The sequence below is a fragment of the Triturus cristatus genome, chromosome 9, assembly GCF_964204655.1.
Source record: "Triturus cristatus chromosome 9, aTriCri1.1, whole genome shotgun sequence".
Lineage (NCBI taxonomy): Eukaryota > Metazoa > Chordata > Amphibia > Caudata > Salamandridae > Triturus > Triturus cristatus.
In genome coordinates, this window is record NC_140592.1 from 957,164,232 (window position 1) to 957,185,470 (window position 21,239).

The 21,239-nt window shown below is 42.9% G+C and overlaps 1 protein-coding gene across 2 annotated transcripts in view; it reads left to right on the forward strand.

Annotated features, from left to right (window-relative positions):
- The first annotated feature begins 982 nt into the window (after positions 1-982).
- The window catches only part of GALC (galactosylceramidase), a 201,053-nt gene continuing 180,796 nt past the window's right edge, over positions 983-21,239 (forward strand). Inside the window, exons 1-3 of one of the 2 annotated variants that reach the window (XM_085626587.1) lie at positions 983-1,218; positions 4,352-4,420; positions 9,915-9,978. In XM_085626587.1, the coding sequence (XP_085482713.1) occupies positions 1,078-1,218; positions 4,352-4,420; positions 9,915-9,978 (274 nt within the window). In that variant the 5' untranslated portion in view covers positions 983-1,077. The remainder of the gene's footprint in view (positions 1,219-4,351; positions 4,421-9,914; positions 9,979-21,239) is intronic. The other variant, XM_085626588.1, reaches the window with a different exon arrangement.

Sequence of the window (21,239 nt, forward strand, 5' to 3'; positions counted from 1 at the left end):
TGGTGGGTTTCACCCACCAAACACTACGGACCTATTTTCTGCCCCAGTCCAACCCTTGTCAAGAGGCACACCTCATCTTAAAGTTCGATCTCACAACAACACTATTTTTTTGCTACAGACCTTCACATTTTCCAAAAACTAGAGCAATCATGTGAAAGAAAAGTAGGTCACTAACCTTTTTTATAAGAACCTATACAGCTACTTTAAAGTAATGTAATACAGAAAAGGTGGCAATGTATTCAATTGCATGGCCACAACTGTTCTGTTCTGCTTGTGATAAGTATCAATCATAGTGCCACATACACGGCATTGAAATGTTGGAGCAGGCACGAGGAGGCTTCAGAGAGAAAAAGAGAAGGAGTGGGATAGATATCGAGAAGCTCAAGCTAGGCCACCAGAGAGGGAGAAGGGTGAGAGAGATAGGAAACAGAGAGGGCAAGAGAGAGCGAAAGAGGGAGAATAGATCAATGGATAGAGAGCGAACGTGTGAGTTGACGAAAGGACCGGAGCTGGTTCGAGCATTTTTGCAGTGCTGCCCAGTCGGGCTCTGAATAGCGTATTTCTTATAACTGTCCTCTTTCCTCTGTGACAGCGCCATACCAGTCATATATTAGAAACAAAGTAGCTGCAGTAAAATGTTAGAAACAATGTAGCTGTTTTATATTTTAATCAACTAGAATGATAATGCGAACAAATTCCATGTTTCCAAACAAATGTAACTACTGTCAAAAAGACTACTTAACATTTCCTGGTTTCCCTCAAACGTCTACTACTGTATTAGCATAGAAAATATTATTTACAAAAAACATATTGTAGTAAAAGAAGGTGTAAGATTCATGAAGCTGCTTTGTTCAACAGAATGGTGGATGGGGGCACGAATAATGTTTCTTGGTCAGCGCTCTAGTTCTTTATTAGAATGTGGTGTTGTACAGTCTCTGTCATGGTGCAGTCCTTTATCTGTTTCCGAGAAACTCAAAAGACTATTTAGCAAAATGTAAGCCAAAGCGAGGCTTGCCCAGCAAGCTCGTGACATGTCATGTGACTTAGTCAGGCGAACTGCTCTGTCAGGCTGTGCTCATGGCTGTCCCGCCGGGTCTCTTAATACCCCTCCTGCTGTCAAGTTTACTTCTGAGCGTCGGTGCTGCTTTTTATGTATTGGATGATCGTGGAGGGTTAGGTCGGGAGTTCGACGGAATCGGGGGCCTGAGCGGCGGAGGGGTGAGTGCTCTACACAACATTCAGATAATTCTCCATTGTGGCAATATTTATATAAACTGTCACCTCCACTAGGAGACTGCAAATGTTATAATGACTAAGAGATGAATAACTTGAATGAGTCGCATACCTTAAAGCATGATTGTTATTAATCTCCTACAAAAAAAGACGGGAAAGACGCTGTCGACTGTTTTTTGTAGTGAACAGTTTTGTGTTGATATAGCGCTTACTACCTCTAACGAAGCTTTGAAGCGCTTTGTTAACGAGTGGTTCACTGCTTAGTGGAACCAATTGTTATGGTTAACTGAATCTATGCACTGTCATGCAGCTCGTGATGTTTTTCATGCAGATGATTCAGAGTAGTACCGGTTTCCATGGTGCTTCCCATGTGGTTTAGTTCGTGAGATGTTTTAAACTGTTAGACGAATTGTCTTGCAATCATTATTTCACATGCAGTCTATAGATCAATAGGTAATAAACACAGTTTTATTTGTGTGTAAGATTTAAAAAAAGAAAAAATACATAGATGTATCCTTAGATTCTTATAGGATACTCATTTTGAGGTAGACCTGTCCAACCCCCACTAGCTCTGCGAGCTTACTTCGGGCCCTCACACCTTTCCCCCATTTAGCTTCCACATAATGGACATCAAGACCTTTTTTGATGTGAGAGCGGCCACAGTTTATTATATTTTACAAGCTGGTACATACATTTTCCCGATAGCATCAGTCATTCATATGTTCCAGACATGCGGATATCTTCTACGTAACTGGTCATCCAGTGAACATCAATACTTTAATTTCATAGATGATAGGTAGCGCTAATAAGCAAGGGTGGCATTGTTCTGGTCAGAATAGTTTTTGTCCAGCAAGAAACACTTTCCTTCATAAACCGTATTCTTAGAGGCTTATTCCTTTTTGGATGTGCTCTGCAGAATACAAGACACATATAAAAAGGAAGTTACAATGAGAAATTAAAACCTTTCTCCTCGTTCAGCCAGCTTTGAGTAGGTGCACTATTTTGGCCCTAATCCAGGTTTACAGACTTTAATAAATCTGGGTTTACATCAAAATTCTTGGAAAATACATGCTCCACACATGGAACGACTCACCCCTGCAAAGAAATGCTATGCGCTGCCTTACGTTTTTTTTTCAGTAAGCCACGCAAAAGATTTTGTGATACTCGAAATGCATTTAGCAACAGGGCCCCATTAAAAAAAAAAAGATGCAACCCTGAAGCATAATTTTAGTAATTCTGGCCTAAACCTTTTAACTACTCTCTAGTGTTGCTTAATCAAAACCGTACCATCAGGAAGCAATCTTCCTAAATGATGAGTGTTTGTCTACCCAGACGTGCATGGCCATACAAGACTGGGCTGCTGCTCTTTCATAACTGTTTTACAAAAATGTCTAGTACCAGAACACTGTGCCATTGCACCAAGAAGATGTGATGTACTTTACAACAAACACATATCAAAGATACGCATATGGTACTGGTGTGCCAATGGGTTCGTCGATTGCAGATGATAGTACTCTTGAAAGGCATATAGAGCTGGGACATTGTCAAAATACTATAAGCTGTTTGCAACATGCATCTGACTATGTCACTCATTCTGCTTTAGCTCTGTCTGCATTTAGTCCACCACTGTAGTTGTGGTTTTTCCAATCTATGTCCTGTTGATGTGTATAGGTAAAGAGGCACCAGTGGTCGTGCTCCCTAACTAGGTGTACAGCATAAAGGTGGGTTGCTGTGCACACAGTGGAAACTCTTTCTCCTCACTTTGCAGCAAGCAGTAATGCTGTGGTCCTGTAGCTCACTGAGAGTGTTTGTGTTTTATTTTGGCTGTGCATGCAGACATACTCTTTGTGCAGTCCTGGCTCCACTGATTGGCTACTTTCATGTCCACCCCCTGCCTTCCTTTAGACATGGGCATAGAAGTGCCAGGTGCCACATGCCCTAACTGCTTTCAGCTGTGGCCATTTTGCCTGTTAATAATTCTGTAATGAGAGCATATGCACAAAGAGCAGTCCCTCCGTTGCATGACAGCAAACCTGTGTGCAAATAGACAACTTCCTTCTTTAATTGTGCACTAACTGCCACAGGAGTCACAGAAGGGGGTTGTTTGTTACAGAAAGTAGACTTAGTGGTAGTTCAGTACAGGATTTTCATAATTTATGATCTAGCAGAACGCTACCCATACAGAACGTATTACATTTAAAAGGGAGATCTTATATAATGCACTGTGATGGTCACAATACGCATCTCTTCTCAAAAATCAAAGATTCCTTTGCATTCTTTTTTTTTTTTGCTTTTTCTAAAGTGATAATTGTGAACCTGTGCACAAAAGCAAGAAATCAAAAAACTTAAATGGCACTTACCACAGTCAAGTGAACGAAGGGGGAAAAATTGTGTTTTTGAATCTCATTTGTGTAGAACGTTTTAGCTCTTATTGTAATTATCAACATTGACAACAGTATTGGCTGGCTTATGCATTTGGGTCATCCCGGTGAGCAGAGATTTCACGCAAGTAAATATAAACAAGACTGACTGTACTGTCACTTGTTTTTACATGATCCCTATTATGCAAGCGATGTGTCACTTATGCTTGTTGTCCACTGAGCAACTGTTTATTAAAAAGAATTTGGACGAAAAAAAATGACGATAGCAAAGAATGATCCAGATTTAGAAGGGGTTCAAGGAAACATGATTACATAAAGTTGCATCTGGAGGCGGGGAAATCACTACCTCTGGATCTGCTCCATAAATGAGATGTTGGAAAGCATTTTACTTGTTATACCTCCCAGCTGTTTTTTTAGTACTCCCAATGCCAAGTTACCTTTTTGCGAATGAGTGCTCTATAAAAATATAAGTACAACACTTTTCTGCCCAAGTGAGGTTGTGTCTTCAGCTCACATAAAGCTCTCTTTCGTGTCAATTTTAGGTTTACCATTATGAATTCATCAAATTCATTATATGTTTCTAGACCTCACTGCATCATGTTTTTTCCTTTGCTTTGTTACTGTGAAAGGCCCTCTTTTCTTGTACCTAGTTCCTGACATCAAAGACAGTTATGCATATGCCCATTCGTTGACTTGTACTTTCTTTTCTTTCTTTGGTATTTTACGTTCTCTTTCAGGCAACATCACGACTTCTTGTAAATTATCCAGAGCCATACCGCACACAGATCCTGGATTATTTATTCAAGGTAAACACATTTTACTGCTCATCATGCCACTCTGAAAAATATTAACAGTTTCAAATAGTTTTTGGCCTCGTTCTGTTTTTAAGGTGTTTTTTAGATTAGCTGTCTCTGGGATTTCTTAATCCAGATTACCCGATGCACTGATTTTTATTTTGTAACTATTCTTTTTTTAAACCTAAGATAAGTCAAAAGTTTATTTGTACAGTATGTGCTAATTCTTCAGGGTTATACAATATTTAAATAAATTAGCATGAGTTTTTAAAACCCACACGTCATTGAAATCGTAATCAGCAATTGTTCCCTCCTCATAACTGCAAACCTTTTTTTTAAATTTGCTCTCTTATGTCCATGTTTTATGTATGAAATGCATAGTTATGAAATGTAAACCAAACGTAAAATAGTGGAAACAACTTGCTGTTCTTATGTGGTAGCAGTTAAAAGCTACACATCCTATTTACATATGATTTCTGTCTACTGTGACAGGACACATTACAGTACCTGGTGGCCTCAGAAATCATGATTACAGTCGTAAAAATATGTATATTGCTGTTGATTAAATCTTCAAATGTAATTAATCGTGTAGATTAGAATATATTCTTTACCATACTTGTTAAATATTCTTATCTTGCATTCTAAGTTTCTTATGACTGCCACCGAATTAGGAAACGTTCTTAATTTTAGAAACAAAGAAAGTCATCCCTTGAGGTCCTCCCTGACTGCTTCGAGCATCTATTCTGACTTGGAGTTGAGTTTAAGTAATGGCTGCCCATTGCATTCCTAACCCCCACTAAATAGTGCTGAATATTAACTACAGTTACTAAGCAAAGTAGACTTTTAGAAACTATTTTGCTCCTACCCACTAAAACCAGATACCTTTGTGTAAGTAAGTCTGACAAGCAGCAAATATTATCAGTTATTTTATACAATAACAAAATTATATATTTGGAAATAAAAAAGAATTTCAGTGCAAAGAGTTTGTTAGATTCAAGTATGAGTTTTGATGCTCTCTTATTGACTGGCATCAATATATCCCCAGGCTGCAGGGCCAAACATGCCAACCGGAAGACATTTGCTCTTGTAAATATGGACTATTTCCATAACTGGCTTATGACCTAGACTCTGGGCAAACCGGAATACTGCTCCAACAGATTTTTGGAATTGGAGTGATCTCATTTTAGCAGAAATTCCAATTAAAGACAACGTCAAATGGAATTCCCAAGTATTGTAACATTTGAAACTTTAGCTATCTCTTTACCAAAGATTGTAAATGTCTGAGATTTTGAGAATCTGGAACCACTTTTAATGATAAATGATTTAGAGAAGTTTGTCTTCAGACCCGTTCAGACATAAAGGTTTTAAAAGCATCCAAAAGTGTCTGCAGCACATTAGCAATTCCGCCAATAGAACCGTGCCGTCTGCATGTAAGGGAACTGGAATGGGGCAGTAGCCAATCTTGGTCATATCTTTACCCCGTTTACGCAAAACACATTCCAGGTCATTGATATACAGTAAAATCAAAAAAGGTGCTAAAACCTACCCTTGTCGTACACCAACAGACTACTTTATTTTAGGGGATAAATTGCCCTCTTTACTATATTGAATCACAGAAGATATCTGCCAGTGTAGATCAGTGATGGCCCTACCCAACCCCATGCCTTTCATGATGTTCTATAACTTAGGCCGTTGCACTGAATTGAAGGTACAAGTCAGATTCATATAGGCTAAGTGTATAGTTTCTCTCTACTTTTACATATTTTTCTGTGATAAGGTAAAGGTTAAGGCTGATCAGAATGTTGTCAATGTTGAAAGCTCTGGAATTGAACTATGCCAGTGGGTCTCTCAACATGGATGTTAGGCACCCTATGTGATAATTAGGAGTCCTGCGGAGCACCATGAGTTAAGTGACTTGACTCTGAGACGATTGAGTTGAAGAGGTTTAATAAAATCAGGCACTATTTAAATTGGGTACTCCCAACACTACCATCTTGATTTTTTTTATGCCGTCATCAACCAACGCAGCAGGCTTTGTACTTCTGTTGGGGCAAAACCTTTTTGATGCTCATCAAACAGGTCATTAGGTTCGAAATACTCCCTACTTTGAATGGAGCAATAGGTCTCTGGAATATTAACTACTGCGCATAGTAATAAAATAAGATGGAAATTATAGGGTTGCCTAAATCAGATGACAGCCTTTTGGGTGGTTGGGTGATCATCACACATTTGAATACTTTGGCACTGTGCTTGTGTTTAATATCAAATACATTATGAAATACTCTGTTCAGCTTTGTGTTTGCAAGAACACAATCGGAGAACAACACACACTCCACTTCCCTCAGATTGAAAAGCGAAACCTTTTCACTTTCTCATTGAAATGCATTGATAAACAGAAGCAGTACCTTTAAAAACGTTAACCAAGTAAAGATGTAGAAATGACTGACCAGAAATAAAAGTAAGAATCGGTGCTCAAAAAATAAAAATATTTAGTACGTTCATGAGAAAGAAGTACCCTTGAATGGACTGCTGTTCAATCATAGACGCATATTTCCTTGTTCTCAATTCGTCTTAATGAAAGTAGTCTGTTGGATTATTTTTACTGCAATAATGGTACTCTGATCTCTTACCTTAAATGTATATAAACGTTCTTTTTATTAGGTCTCGGCCTGACGTGAGCAGCGCATGCGCTGCACTTGTTCTACGAGGGCTTCTTGGAATCGATACGATTCCAGAAGTCTTCTCACGGCACCGCCTCCAATTTTCATTGGTGCACGTCGTTTTGCGTCATAGCTGATGCAAAACACAGTGTAATGATTGCACCGGAGGCAATCATTACACTTAGGGTTGCCACCCTGTCCCCTTTTGGCCCCGCCCACCGCGATTGGATCGTATACTTGCGGAGGACAACAGCCTCCTTCAATTACTCTGTAAGCACTATTTGCTTGAGTCCTCCTTCTGTCTGTGTTAATGTGTGTTGCACTTGCGAGGCCTGCCCTGTCCTGTTAAAACAGCCGCAGCATGGCAAACAGTTGCAGCCATGATACAGTCAGCCTCAGTTTGAAGCACAGCAGCACTACAGCTACAGACAACAGCGCCGCTGTCACGCCAGCAGCACTAGTGCTACAGTTGTGCATGCACGATTACAGGCAGCAGCTGCACTTATAGCAACAGCACTACTCATAACATGGACAGCACCAGTGTGACACCGTGTCACACCAATGTTACACTGATGCTGTCACTGTGACACTCATGAGTACCAGTGTTACACGAACACCACCACCACGGCATCCGGGAGGCACCAAGAACACAACAGTTACTCCCTGGGGAAGTGGGGAGTGGATGAGAGAGGAAGGAAAGAAGGAAGGGGGGTGGAGGGAAAGGGAGGAAGGAAAAGAGGAAGAGGAAATAATCTCTCCCAGGGGTTCCTTCCAGGGGCTTGCACAGATAGGTGCCAGCCTGGCACCCTGCCCTCTGACAGGGCCCGGCTTTAAGCGCTCGGGCTCTACTGCCCCCGTGCTGTCGCTCACCTGTCCGCTGCGGGGTCGGGGCCTTCTCCTGCCAAGCACCTCCGGGGAGGAGGTCCCCTCTGCTGCGGTCCACCTCAAAACCAAAGGACACTTCTGCCCAAGATCAAACTCAGCATACGGGTACTGCACCCTCTCACTCCTTGAGTTTTTATAGGTACTGCGGCCTGACCCTGCCCCTCCCCACTCCTATCACCGTCCTGCCTATAGAGGTGCCAGCCAATCTGAAAAAGGGGCGCATTCGACAGGATTAAAGTTTTTCATTATTGGGGGTGATGGGGGATGTTTTGAAGCTTTGAAGGATAAGCCCTCTTCCCGTTTCGATTCAATCTGTGATTATGTCTTGGCTATAGCTAAAGAGTGCCTAATTCTTAACCGCCGCCCCCGCCTCCCCCTTTTATAGGTTGGTCGACAAGAAGGATGGCCGGGGCTGGTGTGATTTGTAAATAATATCCACATCTCCCAGAATGATCCATTCTGTCTCTTATCAGACACCTTCGACCATCTATTCGCTCTTTAGTCGGACACCTTCGACCGCCTTTTGTCTCTCACCAGACACCCTTGACGTCTATTCTGTCTCTTGTCAGACATCTTCTGTCTCTAATCAGACACCTTTGACCGTCTATTCCGTCTCTACATCAGACATCTTCGTCCGTCTCTTCTGTCTCCTATCAGACACCACACAGTCTCTTCTTTCTTTAATCAGTCTCCACCTCCATCCATTCGGCCCCAATCAGACACCTTCGTTCATCTTTTTTTTTTCTCTAATCATTCATCCATTTATTCTGTCCCTAATCAGACACCTCTGTCGATTTCCTTCGAAGTGTAATAAAAAACGGTGAACTGTCGACTATCTCTAATCAGACACCTTCACCTGTCTATTCTTTTTCTAAGACTCCTTCATCTGTCTACTCTCTCCCTAACCAGATGCGCCCACTCATTTACTTTGTCCTAACCAGACACCTTTGTCCATCTCTTTCTGCTCTGTACAATCGGAGAGTCACCTTCTATTTTATCTCTAATCAGACACTTTCACCATCGGTTTGGTCTCTAATTAGATACCCCCACCGTCTAACCTGTCACTAATCAGACACTGTCACTCATTTATTCTGCCACTAATAAGACATCTTCATATGCAATCAGACACAGTCAAATCAAAATCGAACTTTATTTTGCATTAAAAATGGATAAAAGTGCATACAATTTCATTTCTTGTGTTTTTACAATAGTTGAGTAGCCACGCAATTTCTAAAACAATAAAAAAAGTATATAAAACCAAATTTACAACAATTAATTCCAATTCAAATATACAAAGGTTGTTTAAAACCTTCTTAAAAATCCTATACAGTATGACGCACCCAGATATCATTGACATTTGAAATAAATTCCGATATACACCCTTTTACATAAAAGGAGAGTGTGCTATATAGATGGGTTAGCTGGTGAGCCAAACACAGCCATCAATTCACAAAGCATTACATACATAAAAAGTAATCTATACATCTATCCATGGACTAGAAGTTAACTGTGTCTCACTAAGCTACCATTGTCGTGGCAGCCCTTCTAGTCTTTACAGCAGCCTGTAACCAGCATTAAAAATGCAATAGGTCTCGTCTTTTATTAAGTTAAAGCCATTTGCTTAGCTATACAATACCATTAGCAAAGCAAATGACTTTAACTTAATCAAAGGCGATACCTATTGCATTTTCAATGCTTGTTTATTGATGGCTTTCATCCAAAATTGTGCCTTTTTAGTGCACTTTGGTCCGGGGCTGAAAAGCTTTAGTGCAAACTTATTGTTTTCTCCCATGGTCAGCTTGCTACCTGGATTGACTGCCCTGTCACCTGCATAAGACCAGCAAAGTGTTTTGACTTCCATTTACAGTTTATTAATTTGTGTTCTTCTGGCCTGAAAAACCTGTTTACAGATTTGAACTCTGTTTCTTATTAGATTATTACTTTTTTTTTTTTTCTTCAAGCCAAACTTTGGAGCCTCATTGCAGATCCTCAAAGTGGAGATTGGCGGTGATGCACAAACTACTGGTAGGCGTCTGTGTATTTCAAGCTGTTTTTTTTTTTATTTGAAAACTGAATTTTATTTATATTGTGTATTAGCTAATTGAACTATGCTCTGCACATAATATTTTCTGAAAGTTTCTGATTCACGGCAAAATGTGCAAATTAAGCACATGTGTGTCTGTGTCTTTGCTAACGTTCAGTGTTGTTTAGAGAATGTAAATCTGTTTTTACCGGTTTGATTACCTATTCCTTTGCAGACTTGACTATCGTGTCCTTGTTTATTGGACTTTTATTTGTTGGTGTCAGTTGCTTGAATAAGAAATTCTGCTACTGTCTGAGTGTTTCAAAAACAAGGTGTGGTGGAATAAAACGTGCTGCGAGTCGGTTCTGTGGTTATTGGTTTTCATTAATATTAATTAAATCTGAATATTCATGCCCATGCCGAGATTCCCATAATGATTTAAAAATGGAGAACAAATGATCTGCAGTAAAAAATAAAATCGATTGCCTGTGTATAGGTAACATTTTGTTTTCATTTTTCATGTATTAAACAAATATTCAATAATATGAAAGAATGCCATTATAAAATCAAAAATTGGCTTAAAATGTATACCAACTTGGCTGCTAAAACCCTATTTCCTATGTCTCTCAAGATACGAAACAATGAAAGAATATTTTAATTGGCATGAAGTCTCCTGCCCCCCTGAAATGTTTTAGTGCTCTCAACGGACCACCACCATCCCAAAAGCAGCAGTGACTGTTAGTCAAGCGGTTCTGTTTTTTATTGCTCATTGTTAAAGGAAAATGAGCACTTTGTTTTAGCATTTTTTCTAACTGAAAAACTCTTCAGTATTTTTATCTTTCGTTTTTTTTTTTTTTTACCATTGCCACAGTTTTATGCAGAGCATTTGCAGTTCTTCACTGTTGGACAGAGGCCAGACATCACATAAAGATCAACATTCCTTGTGTGTGGTGTGTCTGTCTGACAGACACCGTGAGTTTTGTTACAACCCGTTCAAGAGGATGCTAAGTGAAGTGGAATGTTTAGTTGAACCTAAAGAAAGGGACACCCCAAAGGGATTCTCAGCACAATGGCATGCAAAGGGCAGTTCTGACATGCCACTCCGACTCTTCTTTCAAGTGTACTGCGAAGCAGCAGCATTGCAGGTATTCCCACCAAATGATAATGTTGATGCCCATTTTTAATCACTGTAACCTATGACCACAATGTCATCAGTGGTACAAGTGACCGGACTATTAAATGCCGTTTAATGTTGAAAGCTTCTTCATCTCTGAGTGGTAAATTGCCCTTGAGAAGAACCACGTCACCAAATTATGCAGTAATAAAGCTAACATATAATGCTAAAGTCATGTTAAGGTTGAAAGTAGTGTCAAAGATATGTACATCACAATCCATACCTCTCATGATAATATCTGGCTCTTTGACAATTGCAGGGGAATTGATGAACAGATCCGTAGTCAACCCTACCCCACTCCTAACCATACCAGCCCTGGACCTGAGGTAGTGACTTCCTCTACGTTTAATTGAAAGTCCTTCCCTCTCAGGCTTTAGTGCTCCTCCAGTCAATTCTCAAAAAAGTTCTTATGTTGTGTCCCTTACAGCTCTGGGCAGGAATACAATGACCTGCAATTGGGTTGTTCTCCTTTGATTCTCGATACACTCCAATCGATTCACTAGTATTCTATTTTTTACATAAGACCACAGTTCACCTTCTTATCTTAACTTTCCTAAGTGTAGCTGAGCTGATGCCCTTTATTTGTTGCAGCCTAAATTGACCCTCCACACCTTTCACTGTGGTCGTCAATTTCCTTAGTCTTATCAATTTTACTTGTTGGCTGTGACAATGGTGAGGAGGGTCAAGGGTATCCAGTTCTCATTTCTACGTTACCGTCTCCTAGGTTAAAATTTATAGAGCTATCCCCACCACCATGGTGCTACTTATTGTCAATTGTTGTTTATGGAACGGCAATATATCTAGGAAGTGATAGAAAGCCAGAACCATGCAGCAGCCCACTACTATGCAGTGGACCTACAATATCCGCACATCCAGGCCGGTACGAGCCTCCCCACCAGTCATTACTTTGCCACACCGACAGACCATACCCGCAACATCTGCTTCATCCTGGACAGAAAGCTCACCATAAAGAGACAGATCAATACGGTCTCCTCCGCCAGCTTCCACACACTTCACATGCTCAGAGTTTTCAAATGGCTCCCCATCTGCCCATCGGCTGAGTCACTCATGCCCTAGTCACTAGCCGGCTGGACTACGGAACTGCACTGTATGCAGGAACCACCACTGAACACATGCAGAGAATACAAACGATACAGAACTTGGTGACTCCTCGACCTGCCTAAATTGACCAATGTCACCGCACACCTTAGGAACTTCCACTAGCTCCCCATCCAGAAAAAGATGCCAATTCAAGAGAGTGACACATGCCTTCAAAGCCCTCCACGGCCTTGGACCTGCATACATAAACCATCGGCTGAACATCTACCAACCATCTGGAAACCAGAAATGCACCGCCCTTGCACAGACAACTCATATCTGCCAATATCACAGCAGAGGCTGCTCCTTCTCCTCCCTCGCTGCCAAGTCCTGGAATGTCCATCCCCCTCCACCTCCGGGCATAACTCTCGAATTTCAGAAAGAGACTCAAGACCTGCCTTTTCCGACTGAGCCCTGCAGCCCAGCACCTGGATACCCTCACAGGTAAATAGTAGTGCTACACAAATACTGATTGATTTATTATCAACAGGCAGTGCTAGAACCTAGCCTGAACCAAGCACTCCTCTATGCCCCCCAAAGCTGCTATGCTTCTTCAACCTCAGCTAATCCAAATGGTTCTGGTAATCGTTTCATAGCTGAATGCGTTGGCTACCTGACTCCAAAATGCCATCTGCACGTTCCCTTTCACACAACACCCAAATGCTTGGTGAAGGAAGATGAGCTCAGAGGATATTGGTAGTTCAGTGCTATGCCTGTGCCAGCAGGACAAGAGTTCCTCATGACTGGATCCACAAATCCTAGAGTGACGCTGTATCGACTAAACCAGCAATCCAAGTATTTCAGCAGTCTGGCAGTCGAGGATCGGTGCACCACTCTGGGTTCCTGATTCTCAACCTCCACTTCTGTTTTCACCACTTCTGTTCTCAGCACAGTGGCTGCTCCTTAAATCAGCCACAGTCAGTAAAGGAAATCTCTCTCAATCAGGGTGTTCCTAATGTAAATGACTCTACTACTCCAGTGTTCAGCCCTGGCCCCTCCATTAGTTCGTAGAGGAGGTTTTTGTTGATTCTGGTGTAGAGGGCATTTTCATAGTCCAGTCTGCTGGTGATGAGGGCCGGAATCAACAAAAAACTCCTCCTCAGACTCCAGAACGTCCAGAATAATCCTCAATATCCCAAAGCTTAACCACATCACCTAACACCTCCACGACCTCCACTGGCTCCCCATCGAAAGAAGAAAAACTTTCAAGCTGCTCAGGTCCGTCTGCAAGGCCCTCCGCAACAGCGCACTGGAATACCTCAAGGACCGCCTTTCCTTTCATGCCCCCAAGAGAAACCTCCGCTAATCCGACCTCTCCCTAGCCACCGTCCCACTCTTCTGCAGGACCAGATCGGTTGGAAGTTGCTTCTCCTACCTCGCAGCCAAGACCTGGAACAATCTCCCTCTCCACCTGCGGCAAAGCCAGACACTGCACTTTGAAACCTTTTTTATGTATGTATCAGGAGGAATTTGCACTGAATGATTTACTGCTTAGTTATTGACTATTGTCAAAGAAAATGCCAACTTATGTCGAGACTTAAAAGTGTTTATTGCAATAATTAGTAGTCACAGAAAACTCAGAGAAGGAGGCCCCTCCCCCCAATATTGACTATGGAGGCGTGTTTTCCGAGATGAGGTACAACCCAAACATATACTTAATTACACTTGTTTTCTAGTATTGATCACATGAGTAAAATCTCACCTAGAATACAAAAACGTATCTAGTTGTGCTCATAAGAATTAGTAAATGGCCTTCACAAGTGACAAAATGGAGATTGTTTCATCTGAGCAGGTTTGTTTGTAAATTGTATGTCTCTGGTGCCAAGGCACACCTTTTGCCTTGGAGACGGGCACGCCCAGTAAGGTATGGTAGCATGGCCCCTACGGATTGCAGTTACAACTTTTTTAAAATCAGGTTGTGTATGTTTTAATTTCACAATCCTTCCGTCTTGTACTATGTTATTGTACAAACAAGTACATCTTCAAAATAGCTTAATATTCATCAAATGAATCAAATCCTACACCTCTCCATCTTCTCTACTTCCTAAGATACATTCATCAAATTTGTTATCATCATAAAGGGTAAATCGTTGAAGTTCCTTTGCCTCTTGTGTGGTCTTTTACAAAGGCGATACAAGACCAGAATGTAAATCAACAGAACAACCATGGCATTGATAAACATTTTAATTCCCCAACCTTTCAATTATGCTTTCTTTTCTCATGGATACATCTTCCTGCACATTCATCCGCTTATGAATTATCCTTTCAGGCTTCAGATAGCTCTGGAAAGCTTTTCCCTAGCAATACCTCTCTAGTGTTGCCAGGTGGTGTCATGTGGGTTCATCTGAGACTCGTCGACCGGACATGACAACACAGGAGTATATCAAGCACCAACAGGCTCACTGACATGAATTCCTGTTTTTCGGCACCTCATCCGCATGAATATCACATCATGGCTCACCCTGAAATTCCTACTCTGTAAATAGCTCATAAGTCTCTTTCAAAACTTTCAGGTTTCAAGCCTTGTCTAAGATGCCACATGAAGGTATCTTTTCTCGGCTCTACATGACAATTGCATATGCTGTATTGGTTTGGTGCATGTGGTTGATGCTTGCTATTCATGTGGACTGAATGTGGAGTGACTTACAAGTTCACTACCCCATATCACCCACACACTAATGGCCTGGTTGAGACATTCAGCAAGGACATCAAAGGCATGATCACAGGACTCCATGTAAAACTCAGAATGAGATGGGATGTCATTTTGACATGCCTGCTTTTCGCTTACAGAAAATTGCCACAGAATGGAGTATGTTTTCCCCCCTTTGAACTTCTGTTTGGCAACCTGTGAGGGGACCACTTTGTCTGGTTAAGGGAGGCTGGGAGAGACCTCTCAAAGAGCCTAAACAAGATATTGTGGGCTATGTACTAGGCCTATGTTCCTGGGCGGCAGAGTACATGGACAAAGGAAACCACAACCTAGAGGCCAGCCAAGAGCTTCAAAAACTCTGGTATGACCAAAAGGCTGCCACAGTGGAGTGGAGAAGATATGGGTGTTGGAGCCTGTGGTACCTAGGGCCCTACCCTATCATTTAGAGGAAAGGTGAAGTTACCTATTTGGTTGAAATTGGCACTAGTAGGAGCCCCAAAAGGGTTATCCATGTTAACTGCCTTAAATGTTTCCATGACAGGGCTGAAGTGACTATACTGATGGTCACTGATGAGGATCAGGAAACAGAGAGTGAACCTTTCCCTGACCTCCTTTCAAGAAGCCCCAAAGATGGGTCAGTAGATGTAGTGGCCTATTCAGATCTCCTCTCTGCTCAACAGCAAGCTGACTGTAGGGAAGTCCTGGAGCGGTATGCTGGGCTCTTCTTAACACCTGTAAAGACACATTGGTGTACCCATGATGTGGACACTGGAGACAGTTTGCCTGTCAAAAATAAGATCTATCAACAGTCTGACCATGTTATAGAGAACACCAAAGCTGAAGTCAGCAATATGTTTTAGTTGGAGGTTATTGAACCCTCTAACAGCCCCAGGGCTAGCCCAGGGGTCCTAGTCCTCCAAACACCACTCCAAAGGTGGAAAACCAGAAATTCGTTTTTGTGTGCACTACAGAGTTCTCAGTGCTGTCACTAAGACAGATGCTCAACCCATACCCAGAGTTTTCGAGTTGAAATACAAATTGAGAGCAACCAAATTTCTCATTACTTTTGATCTGACATCAGGGTACTGGCAGATCGGTAAGGCTCCTGGAGCAAAAGAAAAGACTACATTCTCACTCCAGATGGGCATTATCAGTTCACTGTTATGCCCTTGGCTTAAAGAATGCCCCTGCCACCTTCCAAAGATTGGTGAACCAAGTCCTCGCTGGTCTGGAAGCTTTTAGTGTAGCATATCTTGACAATATTGCTGTCAGGGCATTCCTTGGCTTGACTGGCTATTACAGGAGGTTTGTGAAGCGGTATGAGTCCATTGTGGCACCCTTCACAGAATTCACATCCAAGAAAAAGCCTAGACAGGTAGTTCTCAAAGGGGTTTTAATGCTGTGAACGGGGCAATGTGCTCAACACCCATTCTCAAAGTTCCAGATTACTCTAGACAGCTCATTGTGCAGATCGATGCCTCTGAGCAAGGTCCTATCCCAAGCCAATGATGATGGCCATGGCCAGCCTGTTGCTTTTATAAGCAGAAGGTTACTTCCCAGGGAACAGCGTTGGAGTGGCATTGCTGTGGTTTGATCCCTGAAGAAGCTGAAACCATACCTGTTTGATACTCACTTCCTTGTCCAGACCAACCACAGACCTCTCAGATGGCTTATGCAGATGAAAGATTAAAACCCAAAACTTTTAAGGTGGTCCTTCTCCCTACAGGGAATGGACTTTCCAGTGGAAACACTCCTGGTACTGACGATGCCTATGCATATGGCCTTTCCAGGTTCTTCTACTTAGACAATGAAGACTGTATTGGGAAAGGTTAGTCTCATCTTCTTTCGTTTGAAGGGGATTGTGTAGGAAAGTGCCCCTTTTCTCATGGTTGCCTACACATTTTGCCTGGTATCTGGTGCAACTTTGACTAAAAGTGTACAGGGTTTCTGCTAACCAGTTCCCCAGCACCGGTGTTCTTTCCATAAACTGTATGATTGTTCTGCCTTTTGCACCTTTTTAGGATCCTTGTAAACCCTCGTAAGTGGTACCCCTGCCAACACAAGGCACTTGGAACTAAAGCAGGCCCCTGAGGCCTGCAGCACGAATTGTGCCACCCTAAGCGACCCCTCACCAAGCTCATGCAAACTGCTTTTGCAGCCTTTGTATCTTGATGCAGAGAAAACCGAAGACTCGACATAGCACACATCCCTGTGTGCGATAGCGGCTAGCACTACATGTTGTATAGGTAAGTCTCCCCTACTCCAGGCCTTACAGCCCTAAGGAAGGGTGCACTATGCCCATGTGTGGGTATATCTGCATGAGTGGATGTGTTCACCCTTGGATTTCACAAATACACATGGAAGACATGAACAGTACATGGGCTGGACACTCATAATTACGAGTCCTCAGCTACATGATGGCTTCACTGCTCCTCAAGGTGTTTATTACCAAACATCTTGTCTTGATACATCCACACTGATGCCAGTGCTGGATTTATTAATAGATGCACCCAAAGAGCACCTCAGAGGTGTCCCCTGACAACCTACTGACTACTAGTGTGCTGACTGACCGGTCTCGACCAGCCAGCCACAAATAGACCGGTTTCTGACCTCCTGAGGTGAGAGCCTTCGCTCTTGTAGCCAGGAAAAAAGACTACTGTGGGCAAAGGTGTTCACACCTCCTCCACACAAGATGTGCATTCCAGGGCGGGAAGCTTCAAAGGCCCTGCCGCCTTTGTTATGTGACCCAGACCTCTCCATATAGTGGAGATGCCCACCCGCCTGTCCTGACCCAAATTTGTGACGGCAAAACAGGCGGGAACATTTCTATCATTAGAAGGCGTTCCCACATTCAGCCAGCACCACCCCTAGGGGGAGGCGGTTGATGTGGACTGTACTTTTCAAATTCGTCCCTCTTGTTTTGGATGCAATTAGCATTCTAGGGTCAGGGTTATTCCCACTTCCCACAGGAAGTGGTCACCTAGAGGGTGTATACACCCTAAAGGTAGGCAGCCCATTGGCTACTACCTGTTGCGACCCTTACACACCCCTCCCTAATGAGTACTTCGGTGGCACACCTGAAACCAAGAACTCCGATTTGAAGGATCAAAAGAAGGATGAAGAAGTGTCTTTGCGGCAGAACTTTGGACTTTGTATCAAAACCTTACCTGTCCTCAGCCCTCCCTTGACAATCGAGACTGACTGACTCCAGTGAGCTGGAAAAGTACCAACGCTTTCGGCAGCATGCCAGCACTTAGAAAATCACCTACAGTCGCCCTTGGAGTAGAGGAGCTACTCCTCTGCAGTCCGCAGGCACCAACAAGCAGAGTCCAGTCCACCGCCTTGCAGCTTACTTGCCAGACCAATGTCGCAGCGGAGCAGGAGAAGGTACCCACACTCTGGAATGTCAGATCTATCTCCCCACCGAGTGTGAAGACATTCGGACCAACCGGTGCTGTGCAGTACCAACACCCGGGGTGCCGAACAACCTTCACCAAACACCAACAGTGAGGAGTCCAGTCCGGATTCTCCCCACACCACAACCGAGCCGCCATCAAGGGAAGTCTGCATCACTGAGACTCACTTTGTGAGTGGCCCAGAGGTACTGATTTTGCCCCTGACGATGAGGTACAGCTTTGCGCACTCAGACCAGCTGACCAAACCACTCTGCACCTGAGCAGCCTGGCCCAGCCCGGCCCGTGTCCCGACGAACTAACTGTGCCTTCTTGCTCCAAGGCCCATTGCGACCTAAGCTCCCCTTATGGAGCTCTCCGATTTGTCCGCAAGTCCCCCTCTGCAACCTATTTCTGATGGCACCCTTCATCGTTGAGCACCAGCTACCAGCCTCACCAACATCCTACTCCCGGTAGAACCCTGACGGTTCCCGAAGAACTGCTGGTAGTACTTTGGACCTTGGCCCACTACAATTCCGAACCCTGACGGAGAACCCATGAAATCGTCTGTACCTACCTTTATGCATCTTTGACTTTTCCTTCCATAGGATTGCATTATGCGTAAAAGCACACAGGTTTGAACTTTTCTCTAACGTGGGATTATTGCTATCGAAAATAGTACTTACCTTTGAAAGAAGTTCTTGGTTTTAAAACCTATATACAAAGTGGTCTTGGATTTGTTCTTTGAGTGTGTGTGTCTCAATTATTTTCTTCCGAGTACAACAAATACTTAGCACTACCCTCTGATAAGCCTAACTGCTCGCCCATACGATCACAAAAGAGATCATTAGTATTATCTACTTTAGCCTCTGTAAACCAATTTGGGACCTACTGGACTCTTTGCACAGCGTACTTCGTTTTAGTACACTATATAGAGAGCCAGCTTCCTACAGCACCTTTCTCATTCAGTTGGAGTCTCTCCACCAATGGAGATGTTGCCCACAGAGCAGACCACAATGCCACTCTTGAAGCTGTTGAAGGCAGAAGACATTGGTGTGGTGACGAAAAAGTTAAACAAACTTAAATGATGCTCCCTTGGCAGAGTACGCTTTTTAAGTCTCAAGAACTTTCCAGAATGAAGAAGATCTTCATCTCTGACTCCGGCCCAATCGTAGCACCCTGACAGAAGATTATGACCATACAGAGACTAATGATTATAATACTGATTTTGAATTTAATAATACGAGTGGCTTGGACCCTTTACTGGAATGAGACATACCTTACTCTTCTGGTCATGCTTCATATGAAGTTTTTTCATGTATGACTGTAGTATGTACAGCAGCTGAAGCCTTGGAATTGACCTTGCCATTTGTGAAGGTGAAGTTGGCTGGGATCTTTCAACCTTCCTCGCAAGTGGCAGAGCCTTTGCATTGATTCAATCAATCATTCTTGGACCCTGTCATGCCTGGTTAGGAGAAACCCTTTTTTGGACCGGTAGTGAATCAAAATAGCTTGACTCTATGGGCTATAAGGTCTTTGTTTTTGGCAGGTTGGCCATCCACATTGTGAAGGCCACTGCTTTCTGTGTTGCTATGTTCATGCATTGTGGGAATTGGCAAAACATACAGTGGTCACCTTGATAGACTACATGAAAAAGCAGTTTTCATGCCTGGTCAATGACTGATTGTATGCATTCAAACAGATCTTGAAGCACATCCTGGATTTTGTGGACACCATTGCTTGATCCAAGGGCATGGCTGTTATGCACCACCAACACACTTCGATGCATGGCTGTTATGCACCACCAACACACTCTGATGCATTTCACTGGATTTTCTGGTGCTGCAGCTCCCCCCACCCCTGACACAGGCTTGCACCCCTTTTGATGGCAATCATCTGGTCTGAGGAAACACCATCAAGATTTTGTTGGACATTACCACCACTGTCTATTATATATAAAAGACAGGGCGAAGTGGGGTACTGGGAGGCAGTTAGCCTGTAGTATTGTTTTTACTGATGGAAAATATTACCAGTGGTGGCTCAAATAAACTGTTCCTTCAATGTGAAGGCTGATGCTGTCTCACTGGAGGACAATGATTGTGAGCTACATCGTGAAGTGATGGAGTTGATCACCAGATTGGAGTTTTCTTTGGTGGATCTCTTAGCCACAGCCCAGAAGAAGTAGTGACGTTCATTTTGTACCATGCACATCCCACTGCATAAGTCCCTGGTGGGGTTCCTTCAGGTATAACTTATTTCAGAATCTTCTGTAAATATTTCCTCTGATCCCGCTTCTGCCAAAAGTACAGCGGAAAGTGTTAGAGGACTGAGCACAGCGTATTCTGGTCGAAACCGAAAGGGCTCAGAAGATCTTGTTATCCCATTTGTTGATACTCCGCACTAGGCTGTCCCTTCCTCTGCCATATAGAACATACCTGCTTTCCACCTTAGCCCCCACACACTGCTAGTGTATGCATGGAGATTGAGCGGTGCCTGCTAGAATATTCTAGCTTCCCTGATGAAGTCACAGACCATGATGGTGAATACGTCAGCCACGAAACCCAAATCCAGGTTGCTTGGCTAGCTTCGTTCAGTGGAGGGAGTCGAGTCCTTAACCCCTTTCATGCTCAACTTTCTGATGGTTTGTGTTGTCCCCTGCAGGGTCTGATAGTGGCAGCAGTTAAGGGCTATGCCTCTACCCTTCTACTATCCTGTGCCTTCTATCAACTTTCTTTATTTAGATTTCCACAAGTGGCACATTTTTTGAGAGGTTTGCTTCACTTGTTTCCATCCACTACATTTATTGTTCCTCACTTAGATTTAAATCTTGTTTTGGCCTTCTTTTTGAATTTCCCCTTTTAAGCTGATGTAAATTTGCCTGGTTTAACTTCTTACACAGAAGACTGTTTTGTTGGTGGCAATAAATAGCAGTGTTCTAGGAGCATTATT